Below are 12907 nucleotides of genomic sequence, written 5' to 3'. Positions count from 1 at the left end.
CTTCCACGATTGGTTTCTATGTATATATAGTTAATTGAGCCTGGGTCTCTCACTTGTACCCAGAGCTCTAGGAATTTTCCTGTCTCTACCTCCCTGAACGCTGGGATTCCAGATGGGCCTCGATGCCCACTCAGCATTTATGTAGGCTCTGGGGACCTGAACTCTGCTCTCTTTATGCTTGCTCAACAATCACTTAACCTACTGAACCACTTCCTCGGCTCTTTCCCATCCCGTCCTCCTCTTTCTGATCTTGCTCTGTGTCTAGGGAGGCTAGTCTGTAGGGTTTGTCTTTTCTTTTTTGGTTTTTCAAGACAGGGTTTCTCTGTGTAACTCTGGCTGCCCTGGAACTCCTTCTGTAGACCAGGCTGGCCTAGAACTCACAGAGATCCACCAGCCTCTGCCTCCTGAGTACTGGGATTAAAGGTGTGCACCACCACCACTACCACCACCTGTCTTAACAAGACTCCTTAAGCTTCTGGCCTCTTAGTGGCTTCAGTCCATGAGGAGCACAGAGGGAGCTCCAATTCTTAGTACCAAGCTCCCTCCAAGTAGTCTCTCCTCAAACTCCCCTGTGTTTGGGGTTCTAGAAACCCCATATCTAGCCCTGGATACTTGGGCTGACAGTGGCTCTCCCTGGTGTGCCAGTTCCTTCATCCTTGTGTTTTCTCACTCACACATGTTCATTCCAAACTGGAGTGTGAAATCTCTCTGATTGACCCTGAAGCATCAGTGTAGGGTAGTGAATCACTGGTCCTCTGTGGTCTGCAGCTTTTGGCACAGGATTGGATAACTCTTCTATTCTCTGCATGTTTTCTGATTTATAACGAGTGTTATAGACAAAAAACGATATCAAGTACCTTCTGATTGTGTTTATCCTGCAATATCCTTTTCCAGTTTTGAGTTTTAACCACGGTAGTGGAGGGAGTGCAGGCAAGTCTATACTGCGTAGCTGTCATCTCCAACCACTTATAACAACAGAATAACATCTGGGCGGCGTTTTACAGCTGCAGAGATGATACTAGAAGCATCAGTAAGCAGTATGTCATTTTGGTACGTGAAGGTTCAAGGTCATGTGGTTTCAGCATTTAAGATATGATGTTGCTCCCAAAAGGCTCTTTCAGGAAAGGTTTTGGAGGGTCCCTCGGCTAGAGAAACGCAGTGAGAGGCCACCATTCCTTCGGGCCTCCGTTTCCCTTCCGGTAAAAGAAAGCGAACTGCTTCAAGTTCAGTCCAGAGCTTAAGCCACGGGCACAAAACCAGACTGCACACTTGGGAAAGGCAGCAGAACTTGGCGCCCTGAGGCTCAAGGCCGGGTGGGTGGGGCGAGGGTGAGCCTCTTGTGATTGGTGTGCGGCCCTCCGCCCTAGCCAATGAACTGAGAGAACGGGCAGGGGCGGGACAGACACGTCGTCTTAAAGGACCTGACGCGCGGGGCGGCCACATCGCGCTTCGTGGCTGAAGTACAGTCAGTGTTGCTTAGCGGACGCTGTCAGGTACGACGTGCTCGTCGGGGCCGGGCCAGAGCGACTCGGGCCTGCTCGGTGTTCCGGAGTCTCCGCCGGGGCAATGCTGGAATCTCCGGTTCTAGGGCGCCATGCAGGCCCGGGGTGGGGCTGGCTCGGCGTGAGGACGGGCGGGGCGCTGCTTGGGCTCCCCGTCCCCGGGGGACTCGGCTAGGGGACTGGGGACTTAGAGGTCTCAGCTTTGAAAAGGCGGCGTTCAAGGCACGGGGCACCACGAGCAGCTTGGCTGGGGGGAGGGGAGGACCCATCCTTGGAGACAGAACTGCGAACTTGTAGTCGCGTAACCGGGAGGGGACGCTGACGCGGACCAAGTCCGAGCTCCTTGGGCAGCTTTTACATCTCGTGGCAGATCAGACCCATCCTTTCCCAATCCCCACTTTTCTCCAGTCCTAAACCAAATAAGAGGATTGAGGAAGTGACGTGCACTCTGTGATGAGATGGTGGCTAAGGATTGGCCCACAGGGCTCTCTGCACGAAGAGCCCCCTTCTTAGGCCTTTGACAAGCTATTGAACCTCAGTAAATTCCAGTCTAATTGTGGGGAGCTCTTGCTACCAGCAAATCTTGCCTCAGGCCTACAGCACGCCTGGGAATACATTTACCTTGTAGATGTGTCAAGATATATTAAGGGAGAAGGAGTGGTTTTGGAATAAAGTGGCTTTGCTACTTAAATAAACTGATTTCTCCACCCTAAATTCTCATAATCAAACTTGTCACTGTAGGTAAATTAATTTTACGTAACTTGTAACTGTACATCAAATTGTATGTGTGTGATCAGGAATGAATGCGTCATCCGAGGCCAGAGGGATCCCGTACCCCCGGAGCAGTTCTTGATTGTTGTGACATGGAATGTGGTTGGGAACCAAACTCTGGTCTTCTGCAAGCATAATAGATGATCTTAACTGCTGAGCCATCTTTCCAGCCACTAAAAATTTAATTAGTACACATTTTAAAAGTATTTTTTTTCCTTTCTCATCTATCTACCCTCCAGTCTTACTTTTATCATGATTATATGGATTTGTATTTTATGCTCTTTGCAGAGTTCTTGAGGATGAGCCAAACTGTATACTTTTAAAAATAGTAATGAATGGGCAGTGATGCGGAGGTGTGCGGAGGGTGCGGTGTAGTGGGTCCAATCCTTTCCCAGTAGTGTTACTTTAGTTGTTTGCCAGTGACGCACTTGAGGTGAATTTTAGCCAGAATATTGGTTACATAAAACAGAGCTTATGTTGACAGAACTTCCAAAAAAAAAAAAAAAAAATGAAGGGTTGTATTTGTGAATGGTTACCTCAGAAAAGTCAATATTTAACAAGAGCCAGGCCAAATTTACTTCTCAAGCTGAGTATTTCAATGGCTTTTGGATGACTTTACACTGATGGTTCTTTTAGAGTAATTTAAGAAAAGGTTATTTAACAAGGCAGATTAAACAAATTCTTCCAAATGCAGCCCTTAATGGAGACTGTATTGTGGAAATATTCCTGTGAGCTAATGGGGAAGGGAACAATGGTGGCCTGAAATTAAACATAGGTGTTCGAAGTCCTCGGCCTCTCGTTAGTTCTTATGTTTAGGCTCTTATATCTGCTAAATATAAATAGCAGATAAATAATAAATAGGAATAATCAATCTATTTATCTATCTATCTATCTATTTGTCTATCTTCGGTTTCTCAAGACAGGGTTCCTCTGGGTAGCTCCGGCTGTCCCAGACTCACTTTGTAGACCAAGCTGGCATCAACTCTGAACCCTTGAAAAGATGAGTTTCCATAAGAGGACAGAGAGGCAGCCTCTAAGAGCTGAGTTATTTTGATGCAGGATAGGCGGCCTCATTACCTGGCTTATCTGGTTGCTACCTTGCCTCCCTCAGGAGTTGTGTGTTCAGTAAGGATATTGTCCACTTGCCAGACAAGAGAATACCAGCGGAAGGTGGGTATTCAGGGGAGGTGATTTTTGAGACAAGGTCGACTACTCCTTTTTTACAAACTTAAGTTCACAGTGGGGATTGCTTGAAAACAAGTGCCTGAAGTGTTAGGATCTGTGATAAAAGTCTGCAACATTCTGAAAGTGTTGAGGAGGGACTTTTGTTGTAAATTCAAAGGGAGAAGGTGGAAAAAATTATCTGTATAGTATTTATGCACAGAAGAAAGTTGGTAGTTTATGGTAATCTCTTAAGTAGGTAATTTTCTTGTCTTATTGCTTTTTCTTTTCTTTCCTTTCCTTTCCTTTTCTTTTCTTTTCTTTTCTTTTCTTTTCTTTTCTTTTCTTTTCTTTTCTTTTCTTTTCTTTTCTTTTCTTTTCTTTTCATATTAAGGTAAGGTCTCTCCTTATAGCCCTGGCTGAGCTGGAACTATGTAGACCAGGTTGGCCATAAACTCCTAGAGATCCATCTGCCTCTGCCTCTAGAGTGTTGGGATTAAAGGCAGATACCAGCATGCTTGCCCACCTCTAACTTCTTGTGTATCCAAGGATGGTCTTGAGCTCCTGATCCTCCTGCCTTTGCTTCTCTAGTTGATTTCCCACTGGAGATGGACTCCAAGGCCTCATATATATTAGGCAAGAACTTACAAACTGATCCTTAGTCCCTGAGGATTTCATTTTTATTTTTTAATGAAAAATGATCCAGTTTGAAGAATCCTGGCAGTGTTTTTTTTTTTAAAGCTGTGGAACTTGGCTAGTGTTCCTATGAACTTAGAGCAGAAGAGAATAGTAATGAATAGCCCCTTTGTGCTAAACCAGAGGCTTTCACATGGACTCCACAAGACCCCATGAATGGCTTCAACCTCATCCAAGTTCAGAAAGAGTGACACATTCACACAGAGCCGCAGACTGAACTTAAATCTGGATTGTGAAGGGCTGTGGATTTTCTATCATACTTCTACCATTTCCCGAGCCCCTGTGAAGGAGAAGATTGTTGGCGGCTGTTTTAAAGCCTTCTTTAATTTTGTTCTAATAGTTCTCGTGCAGTACCAAGCTCAGTCACTTGAACACAGGGGCTCATTAATAGAAATGTGTGTACTAGATTCTGGTCTGTCATGGTCTGTGCAACTTGTGGCCTTCCCAGTTAAGTTAAATATCCAGAGAACTTGAGAGTATTACTCATATTTTGAATGTTTCTTGTTACGCTACTGAACGAAATTGAGAGGACCCAGCAGATAAATAGATTCTAGCTGAGGAGGTAACTCAGTGTAAGTTGAGATAAGATAACCTTTTAGATTCTTTCCCATTGCACTCTTTATTTTGTTTTGAGTCAGCTGAATGTAGCCTTGGACTGGATACCCTCCTGACTTAGCCACCCCCCCCCACGCCTGCAGTCACTTGCTGTCCTATTGCAACCTGTAAAAATACACCATTAAAAGCATTTTTAGGATTTTTTTCAATAACCAGGTTTTTAATTTAATTTTATTTTTTTTAGTGTCTTTTTGCCTATTGAAAAAAATCACAGCTGTAGACTTTGGTGGCAAAAGTATAAGAGTAGTCTTTATAGTTTGAGCCTTTCCCTAAGAACAGGTGACCTGGTGGACCCAAGGCTGCACCTCCTAGGAGCACTGACTGCACTTCTCTCTACACCACATTGTTTCCTCAAAGCTTACCAGATCCTTTCTTTTTATTTGACTTTGCTTGTTGTCTGGTCTCAGTTAAATACAGCCTCGGTGACTTTTTGTTTCCTCTCTTTAACAGTTTCCCCTAATACTCTTGCGTAGTTGAACATGCATATATATATATATATATATATATATATATATATATATATATATATATATATTTGTTTCTTTTTTTTTTAAAGATTTATTTATTTATTATATGTAAGTACACTGTAGCTGTCTTCAGACACTCTAGAAGAGGGTGTCAGATCTCGTTACGGGTGGTTGTGAGCCACCATGTGGTTGCTGGGATTTGAACTCTGCACCTTCGGAAGAACAGTCGGGTGCTCTTACCCACTGAGCCATCTCACCAGCCTCTTGTTTCTTTTCTTAATTAGACATGTCCTTGCTATATTGATAGAGACTTATTTTAAGGATTTATTTGTGTATGAGTGTTTTGCTTGTGTGTATCTAAGTGCATCTGCTAAGGAGTATCCGAGAAAGTACATTTTATGCATATTTGCTAGGCAGCAGTTAATACCATTCTGAATTTTCAGTAGTTTAAGTAGGATCTACTGTGTAGGTTGTAAAGAGCCTAGGCAGAAACGAGAAATCAGTATCTTAGACTCAGTGTTGGTGATGAGGACTGGTTCTTTGTAGTACAGTTAAATATTTTGTTAGCTGCCATTTCCAGTCTTGTGATTCTGGCTTTGTATTTGTTAGAGAGAAAATGCTGTGGAAATAACAGACCTTTTCCTTAGGGAAGTATATAATTGTGTATCTTATTTTAGGAGTCACTTGGACCCCTTCAAGACAGTCTCTAGATCTTGCATTTTCAATCTGTACTCTGGTCGGACCGTGGGAAGGAAGACGAGTGGCACGGTTCTGGCAAACAGAGCAGAGTTCTGGGATCTGATTAGTGATTGCACATTCCTGAACCTCACTGGGTTTTTAGTGTGGAGTGAGAGCCAAGTTGAAAGAGAAGTTAGCCAAGTCTACAATTGGCTGATTTGGCAGCACAATCATGAGTACTAAGATCATGCATGGCTTGACTTGTTGGAAAATTCTGTTGAAACATGAATTGGCTCTTTGTATATATAGACACCCCCAGCGTGCCTGGCTTTTGGTAACTTCCCCCTAGTCTAGAATTTACCAAAAATGCTTTCCTTCTCTGCTTCCAGACATCATACCTATATATGTTCTTATTTGGTGCAGGATCTTACATGATCTGAATGGTGAGCTGTGCACACAGAAGTTGGGGGAGCACTGTTAGGGACTGGCTTTAGGAGAGTGGCCTGATCCTGAAAAGTGTAAATAATACGAGTCTACACCGGTGTGCCTGGGATTTTATATACCCCACTTAGCTGTTCATGCTTGAGTATTCTCTTGGTCCTAATTGTTTGTTTTTCCTTTAAACAGTTGATTTTTTTGATACTTTTAAAATGTGTTGTGTGGCAGGGGAGGCGGCTGGGTTATAGAAACAGCAATCCTAGCAAAATAGATTCCTTATGAGTCATTTGTTGTATATGTGTTGTTACTGTAAGGTCTCAAGACTCTTAACAAAGTGCAAAACAGCCTTCTTACCCTTGTTTATGCTGAGTTTGACGTATGTTTTACATATCTGCTAAATGACAAGTTTTACCTTGTGTGGTTTGGGTGCTAAACTCTTTCCAGCCTCCAAAAGTTACTTTTTTTCCTGTTTCTATATTTTTTAAAGAGTATTTTTATTTTTTTGTGTACTAAATGTTTGCCTGCATGTATATATGTGTACCACATTGGTGTCTGGTGCCTGTAGAGATCAGAAGAGGGTGCTGGATCCCTTGGAGTTACAGATAGTTGTGAGCCATCATGTGGGTGCTGACATCTGAACCCAGGTCTTCTGCAAAAGTAGCAAATGCTTTTACTCGCAGAGCCATCTCTAGCTCTCCAGCTTTCTGCCCCTCCTGTCTTCTTTCTGCTTTGAGGAGGAGGCTACTTGTAGCCCAGGCTGGTCTGGAACTTATGTAGGCCAGGCTAGCCTGGAACTTGGGTTGATCGGCTTTCCTCTGCCTCCTAAATGCCGGGATTACTTCATCTAGGTTAAGATGGCATTTGTTATTACTTGTCTCACTACCTACATATCAGGACGATCAAAAATGCAGAATAAAGAATAGAGGTGGTGGGGATCCTGAGGACCTGGAGTGGGACTGAGAGAGGATGAGGCAGGTGCTGCTTGTGGTCCTAGCTCCACAGGGTCATTTGAACCCAGAGTTAAAAGACCACCCTGGACTTTCAAAAAGTACAAAATGGTTCCTAGCCCCTCCTTTCCACACCCTGACTCATGACCAACCAGCAGGCAGTCGTGGCATCTGACTTGGCGCCCTGCCTCTTATCTTCCCTGAATCCTGCACCATCTGGTATAATAAGGCTGGCTGCTGACTGTGTGGAAGCTTGGCAGTTACTTAGTGAGCAGACAGGAGTCGACTCTGGAAAGGTTCTCACTCTCCGCACCTCCTGACTTTGGACAGGTCTGTCTGCATTCCCACTTCTGAAGGACCCACACAATGCTTTCTAAACTAGCAAGTCTGCAGACCATTGCTGCTCTGCGCCGAGGAGTCCACACCTCAGTCGCCTCTGCCACATCTGTTGCCACGAAGAAGACAGAGCAAGGTCCACCATCCTCTGAGTACATTTTTGAACGGGAATCTAAATATGGTGCACACAATTATCATCCTTTGCCTGTAGCCCTGGAAAGAGGAAAAGGTATGTTTAGGATTAATCCACCCCCATGTTTGCTTGAAATGTGTTATCAGAATTAGTTGTTTTGTATTTCTCATGTTTAAGCCTCATTGAATGTCTCTTGCAGATAGGGCTCCTTTGACTTTTTCTAGGCGACTAAGGCACCTGTGCCCATCAGTCTTCCATGGGAGCCTCACGATGGTGAATGCAGAGGAAATGGGCATGCGCATCACTGACAATCTTTCAAAATTAGTTTTTATTTAGACATGACTCTAATAATAAAAAAGTTATGATGATATGAAAATGTTTCCTTTTCCCCCAGATAGCTGAGGCTTTTCTTCGTTGTGTTCTCTCCATCACTCCTGGCCCCATGAACACCCTGTTTTCTAGCTCTTCCCCCCTAGATACTTACTGTGTCTTCTCTAAGAGTCCACAGGAACTTTATTTTTTATGTACACAGGTAGTTATCAGAACCAGGAAGTTAACAAGAGCACATGTGCCATCATGTCTAGTGGCTTTTATTGTTGTTTATCATTATGCTCTGGATACTGAGTCCTTATCAGGTATATGGTTTGCAAATACCCCTGTTATATGTTCAGTTGTAGTCTATACTATACAAGAGTTTTGTCTATTTTGTGTAATTTCTTTATAAATTCAAAGTTTTGGCTCCTGAGACTAAAATTGCTAAAGAGGTTACAACCAACCTACCTACGTACGTACGTACCTACCTTCCTTCCTTCCTTCCTTCCTCCCTTCTTCTTCTTCTTCTTCTTCTCTCTCTCTCTCTCTCTCTCTCTCTTTAAATAAACTTAGTATAGAAAACTTGCAAATAAAAATAACATCACACACTGAAATAACCAGAACCGAAGCTTATATATCTCAGTGTAAACTTCTTACTGGTAGACTAGCTGCTTGGGATGGAAGCTATGGGGCTTCAGGTTAGATTTTACACTTTCACTGTTGAGTATGTTTCTATGTGCTTATTCACCACTAAACCCCGCCCCCAAATTTATGACACAATTATAGCCTTTTAATACTGTTTTATTAAGAGTTAGTTAGATAAAATATAGCTTTAAGATTTCTTTCTGAATCAAAGTCAGCAGGCTTGCACTAAACCATTTAAGCATAGGAATAAGTAGAGTACCATATATAGGTGTTTAGAAGGCTTAAGAAGTCAGTCTTCATTTTGGGATCTTGTGGCATACAGAGACTCTCATTCTTTTCTTTTCCTCTATTTTAGGCATTTATATGTGGGATGTGGAAGGCAGGCAGTACTTCGATTTCCTGAGTGCTTATGGTGCTGTCAGCCAAGGACACTGCCACCCAAAGATCATAGATGCCATGAAGAGTCAGGTGGACAAGCTGACGTTAACATCTCGAGCTTTCTACAACAATGTTCTTGGTGAATACGAGGAGTACATCACCAAGCTTTTCAACTATAACAAAGTTCTCCCTATGAATACAGGTAATGCATTCCCAACAACCAGTCATTTGTTTCTTTACTTGTATTTATTGAGCATCTCACCTTGTCACCTAGGCTGGCCCTGAATTTACACTCCTCCCACCTAAATGTCTCAAGTGACTGGGATTAGGTTGTGTATCACATGCTAAGCTTATTTTATTTGATAGTTGGCATTAGTCAAATGTGAGTATTTTCCTTACAATAGGAGTGGAGGCTGGAGAGACTGCATGTAAGCTCGCTCGTCGCTGGGGCTACACCGTGAAAGGCATCCAGAAATACAAAGCGAAGATTGTTTTTGCTGGTATGTAAATTTAAATGTTACAGTGTTGATGGTATCATTTACACAAGACATTATTTATGGAGTGTTTTATAAAGGCTAATGAGGGAATTCCTTTTAGATTTCTTTTTTTTTGTTATAAGAATATTTTTATTGTTTATTGTTTACTTATTTCAGTTTTAAAGATTTTTCTCATAATATATATTTTTAAAAATTTTTATTAGATATTTTCTTTATTTACATTTAAATGTTATCCCCTTTCCTCATTTCCCCTCTGAAATATTTTTAGATTTCTAAGTTATTTCTACATGAATGAGAGTTTCCTTTTGTGATGCTGTGGAATGAATCTAAGGTCTGATGGATGCCAATATAGTGCACTCCTTAGCCACATCCCTAGCTCGAGATTTTTCTTTCTTGACTCCTTAATCTTCCCTTCTTAAAGTAAGTGGCTATTTGATTTAATTTCTCATTTTAACAGATTCTCTTCATACCTGTTTTCTTGTTACATTTTTGTTTGTTTTGCTTTAATTAATTAACTAATTAATGAATTTATTTTTGGTGCTAAGTTTTGAAGGCTTTGTGTTTCCTATATAAGCATTCTATAATTGAACATTGGTGGCCAACATTTTTGTTGTTTTTTGAGACAGGGTTTTATTTATTTATGGGCAGTCTTGGCTTTCCAGGAACTCATTATGCAGGCCAGACTGGCCTCAAGCTCATAGAGATCTGTCTGCTACCACCTCTCAAGTGCTGGGACTAAAGGTCTGTGCCACTGTGCTTGGCTTGTGGCCAGGATTTTAGTCCTGATATTGAGTGTGCCCTGTGCTGTGTTCTTAGAAGCTGTCAGGAACAGAAAGCCTGAAGCTGCCCTTGTTACACTTCTGAGAGTGGTTGAGAAGGAATACTTTTGAGTTCTTGTTAAGGAGACGTATAGTTTGTTGGGATGATAAAATGTGACTTTGATAACTTTTGTGCGATATTCAAATGACAGGGTCTGACTTTAAAGTTTTGATATTAGTTAAAAATACTATGTATTAGTTTTGTGGTCAGAATCCATTCTTGTTTTGTCTGGTGAATACATACAGTTAAATTATAAATCCTATAGCATAATAAAGTTATTGTTAGAAGCAATTTGTATTTGAGGCAACAGATTATGATCAGAAGAAATGTTGACATGATTCTATAACTTACCATTTTGTTTTTAAAACTCTAGCACATAGGGTAAACAAGCTGTAAATCCTGCAGCTGCCTCAGGCAGGGACGTAGAAGAGGAACACAGGAAACCTTGCTGTTTGTATTGAGCTGGCATGCAGGCCAGCTACATGGCCAGTGAGCACCTATGGAGCAGATAAGAGGGCTGTACCAAACTGGAAAAAGCCTAACATAGCAGAGATCGTATAGTTAGGCTCTTGCCAGCGTTGAAGAGACAGAAAAGGAGAATTGGGAAAGGTTCCACTTTTCTGAAATATTTAGAAAAGGGTGTGGCTTAACCCATCAGCAAAGCTTGTCTTCATTAGGAGTCACTGTATGTTACTGTAAGTTACTAACTATAAGTTACCGTTTTAAAATCTTATGTTTTAGTTGTGGGTATCCTAGCTGGCTATTATAAACAAACATGATTTCTATTATAGCTTTCTAGTCTCTTTCATACTAGCTAAGGGTGTAAAGATATTTTTGCATCCTATTGACAGAGGCTAGAATGACAGTAAAAGACTATATCCTGCAGAGTGAGCTACAGGATGAGATCCCTGGGACTAGGGAAAGCAGAACAGCCTGGCTCCTGGTCCCATCAGTGCTGGTTAGCTTAAAGATATGATCTTGTGTGTGGATGAGAAAAGGATGGCTTGACTCCTGAGTCTAACTCGGGTGACAGAGGCTTTTGCAAGAGTAATTGAGTTGCTGCTGACGTAGGTGGTGTTGCCGTTCTTAGTGTGATGAGTTCCCATTCTCTCTGCTATCGTTCCTGGCTGAGTTTCACTCCATCTGCAGCGCTGTAGTTGTCTGCTTTGCTGGCTGATGTTAGGGTGTTTGCTTTCTATTAGAGTCCAAGCTCTGAGGACAGGCAGCTCCCAGGCTAATGACCTGTCTAGCTCTTGTCCTGGAGTACTCCTTGACCTCCTGTGGCTCCCAGCCACATTTATTAATTTATTAATAGAAAAAAAAATGTGATCCTGAGGAAAGGCAGCTGTCTATTTCATTTAAGTTTTGTAGAGGATTATAATGTCAAGGAAGGCAGCGTGGAAAGTATTTGGATTGTCTGAATATTTTTTCTATCCGTGAATTTGGAAATGCGTTCTGTTGAGTAGGTAGCTTGCAGTATTGGGTTATCAGAAGGGAACTGCTAATCTCTATGGTGGATACTTTTTCTCAGTTTCCTATTGTAAATGTACCTTGTCTGTCTAGGAACCCTGCTTTGAATGCTTCAGTTGTTGGGCTTCAGTTGGAATGGGTCTGAGGAAGGTACTGTAGAGATTTGCCTTTTTAGTTAGGCTTCCCAAGGCGTTTGTAGGGTAGTACTTGTGGGTTTCTTTGGAATAATCATTGTTTGTCTTTCCTTTTAGATGGAAACTTTTGGGGTCGAACGCTATCTGCAATCTCCAGTTCCACAGATCCAACCAGTTACGATGGCTTTGGACCCTTCATGCCAGGCTTTGAAACCATCCCATATAACGATCTGCCTGCACTGGAGGTACATCAGGGTGGCTATGGCACTTGGCTCATAGCAACTGGAAATTATTTTGGATTAATTATTACCTGTTCAATATGTGAATTAAAAATACATTAATGAGGGTGTTGGAGAGAGATCTCAGTGGGTAAGGTCACATACTGCTATTGCAGAGGTTCAGTTCGTTGCACCTATGTGGCAGCTTATAACTTTCTTTAATGCCAATTTAGTGGATCTAACACTGGCCACTTGGGCAACAGGCATGCTTGTGGTGCAGATACATGCTTACATAGTAGAAAAACACTTAGGCACAGTAAACAAACAAACAAACAAAGCAAACCAACCAACCAACCAAAACAAACCAAAAATGCAGGGGCGGTTGCTCAGTGGTAAAACAGCATGTGAGAGGTCCTGGGCTTGACCCCTAACACTTCAATGAGCAAAGTTACACGAATCTGAAAATTCTTAAGTTAGGCTGAAGTCAGTTGTATTCTCAGTACTGGGCAGTTAATGTACAGCGCAGGGGGATCTGCTCTTGTCATCCAGTACTAGGGCAGCTGGCCAGCTCACCAGCTCAGAGTGTAACTACTGGAGTAGTACCCATTAATTACTAGATTCATTCATTCTCTCTCTCTCTCTCTCTCTCTCTCTCTCTCTCTCTCTCTCTCTCTCTCTGTCCCTCCCTCC

At 42.2% G+C, this 12907-nt stretch overlaps 1 protein-coding gene across 1 annotated transcript in view; it reads left to right on the top strand.

Moving 5' to 3' along the window:
• The first annotated feature begins 1390 nt into the window (after positions 1 to 1390).
• Oat (ornithine aminotransferase) overlaps positions 1391 to 12907 on the top strand; it is a 17834-nt gene continuing 6317 nt past the window's right edge. Inside the window, exons 1-5 of the mRNA XM_021198434.1 lie at positions 1391 to 1493; positions 7606 to 7840; positions 9057 to 9281; positions 9484 to 9579; positions 12117 to 12244. Of these exons, the coding sequence (XP_021054093.1) occupies positions 7642 to 7840; positions 9057 to 9281; positions 9484 to 9579; positions 12117 to 12244 (648 nt within the window). The 5' untranslated portion in view covers positions 1391 to 1493; positions 7606 to 7641. The remainder of the gene's footprint in view (positions 1494 to 7605; positions 7841 to 9056; positions 9282 to 9483; positions 9580 to 12116; positions 12245 to 12907) is intronic.

This window comes from Mus pahari, chromosome 1 (assembly GCF_900095145.1).
Source record: "Mus pahari chromosome 1, PAHARI_EIJ_v1.1, whole genome shotgun sequence".
Taxonomy (NCBI): domain Eukaryota; kingdom Metazoa; phylum Chordata; class Mammalia; order Rodentia; family Muridae; genus Mus; species Mus pahari.
The sequence above is the reverse complement of the archived record's forward strand: the minus strand, read 5'-3'. Positions and strand labels throughout refer to the sequence as shown.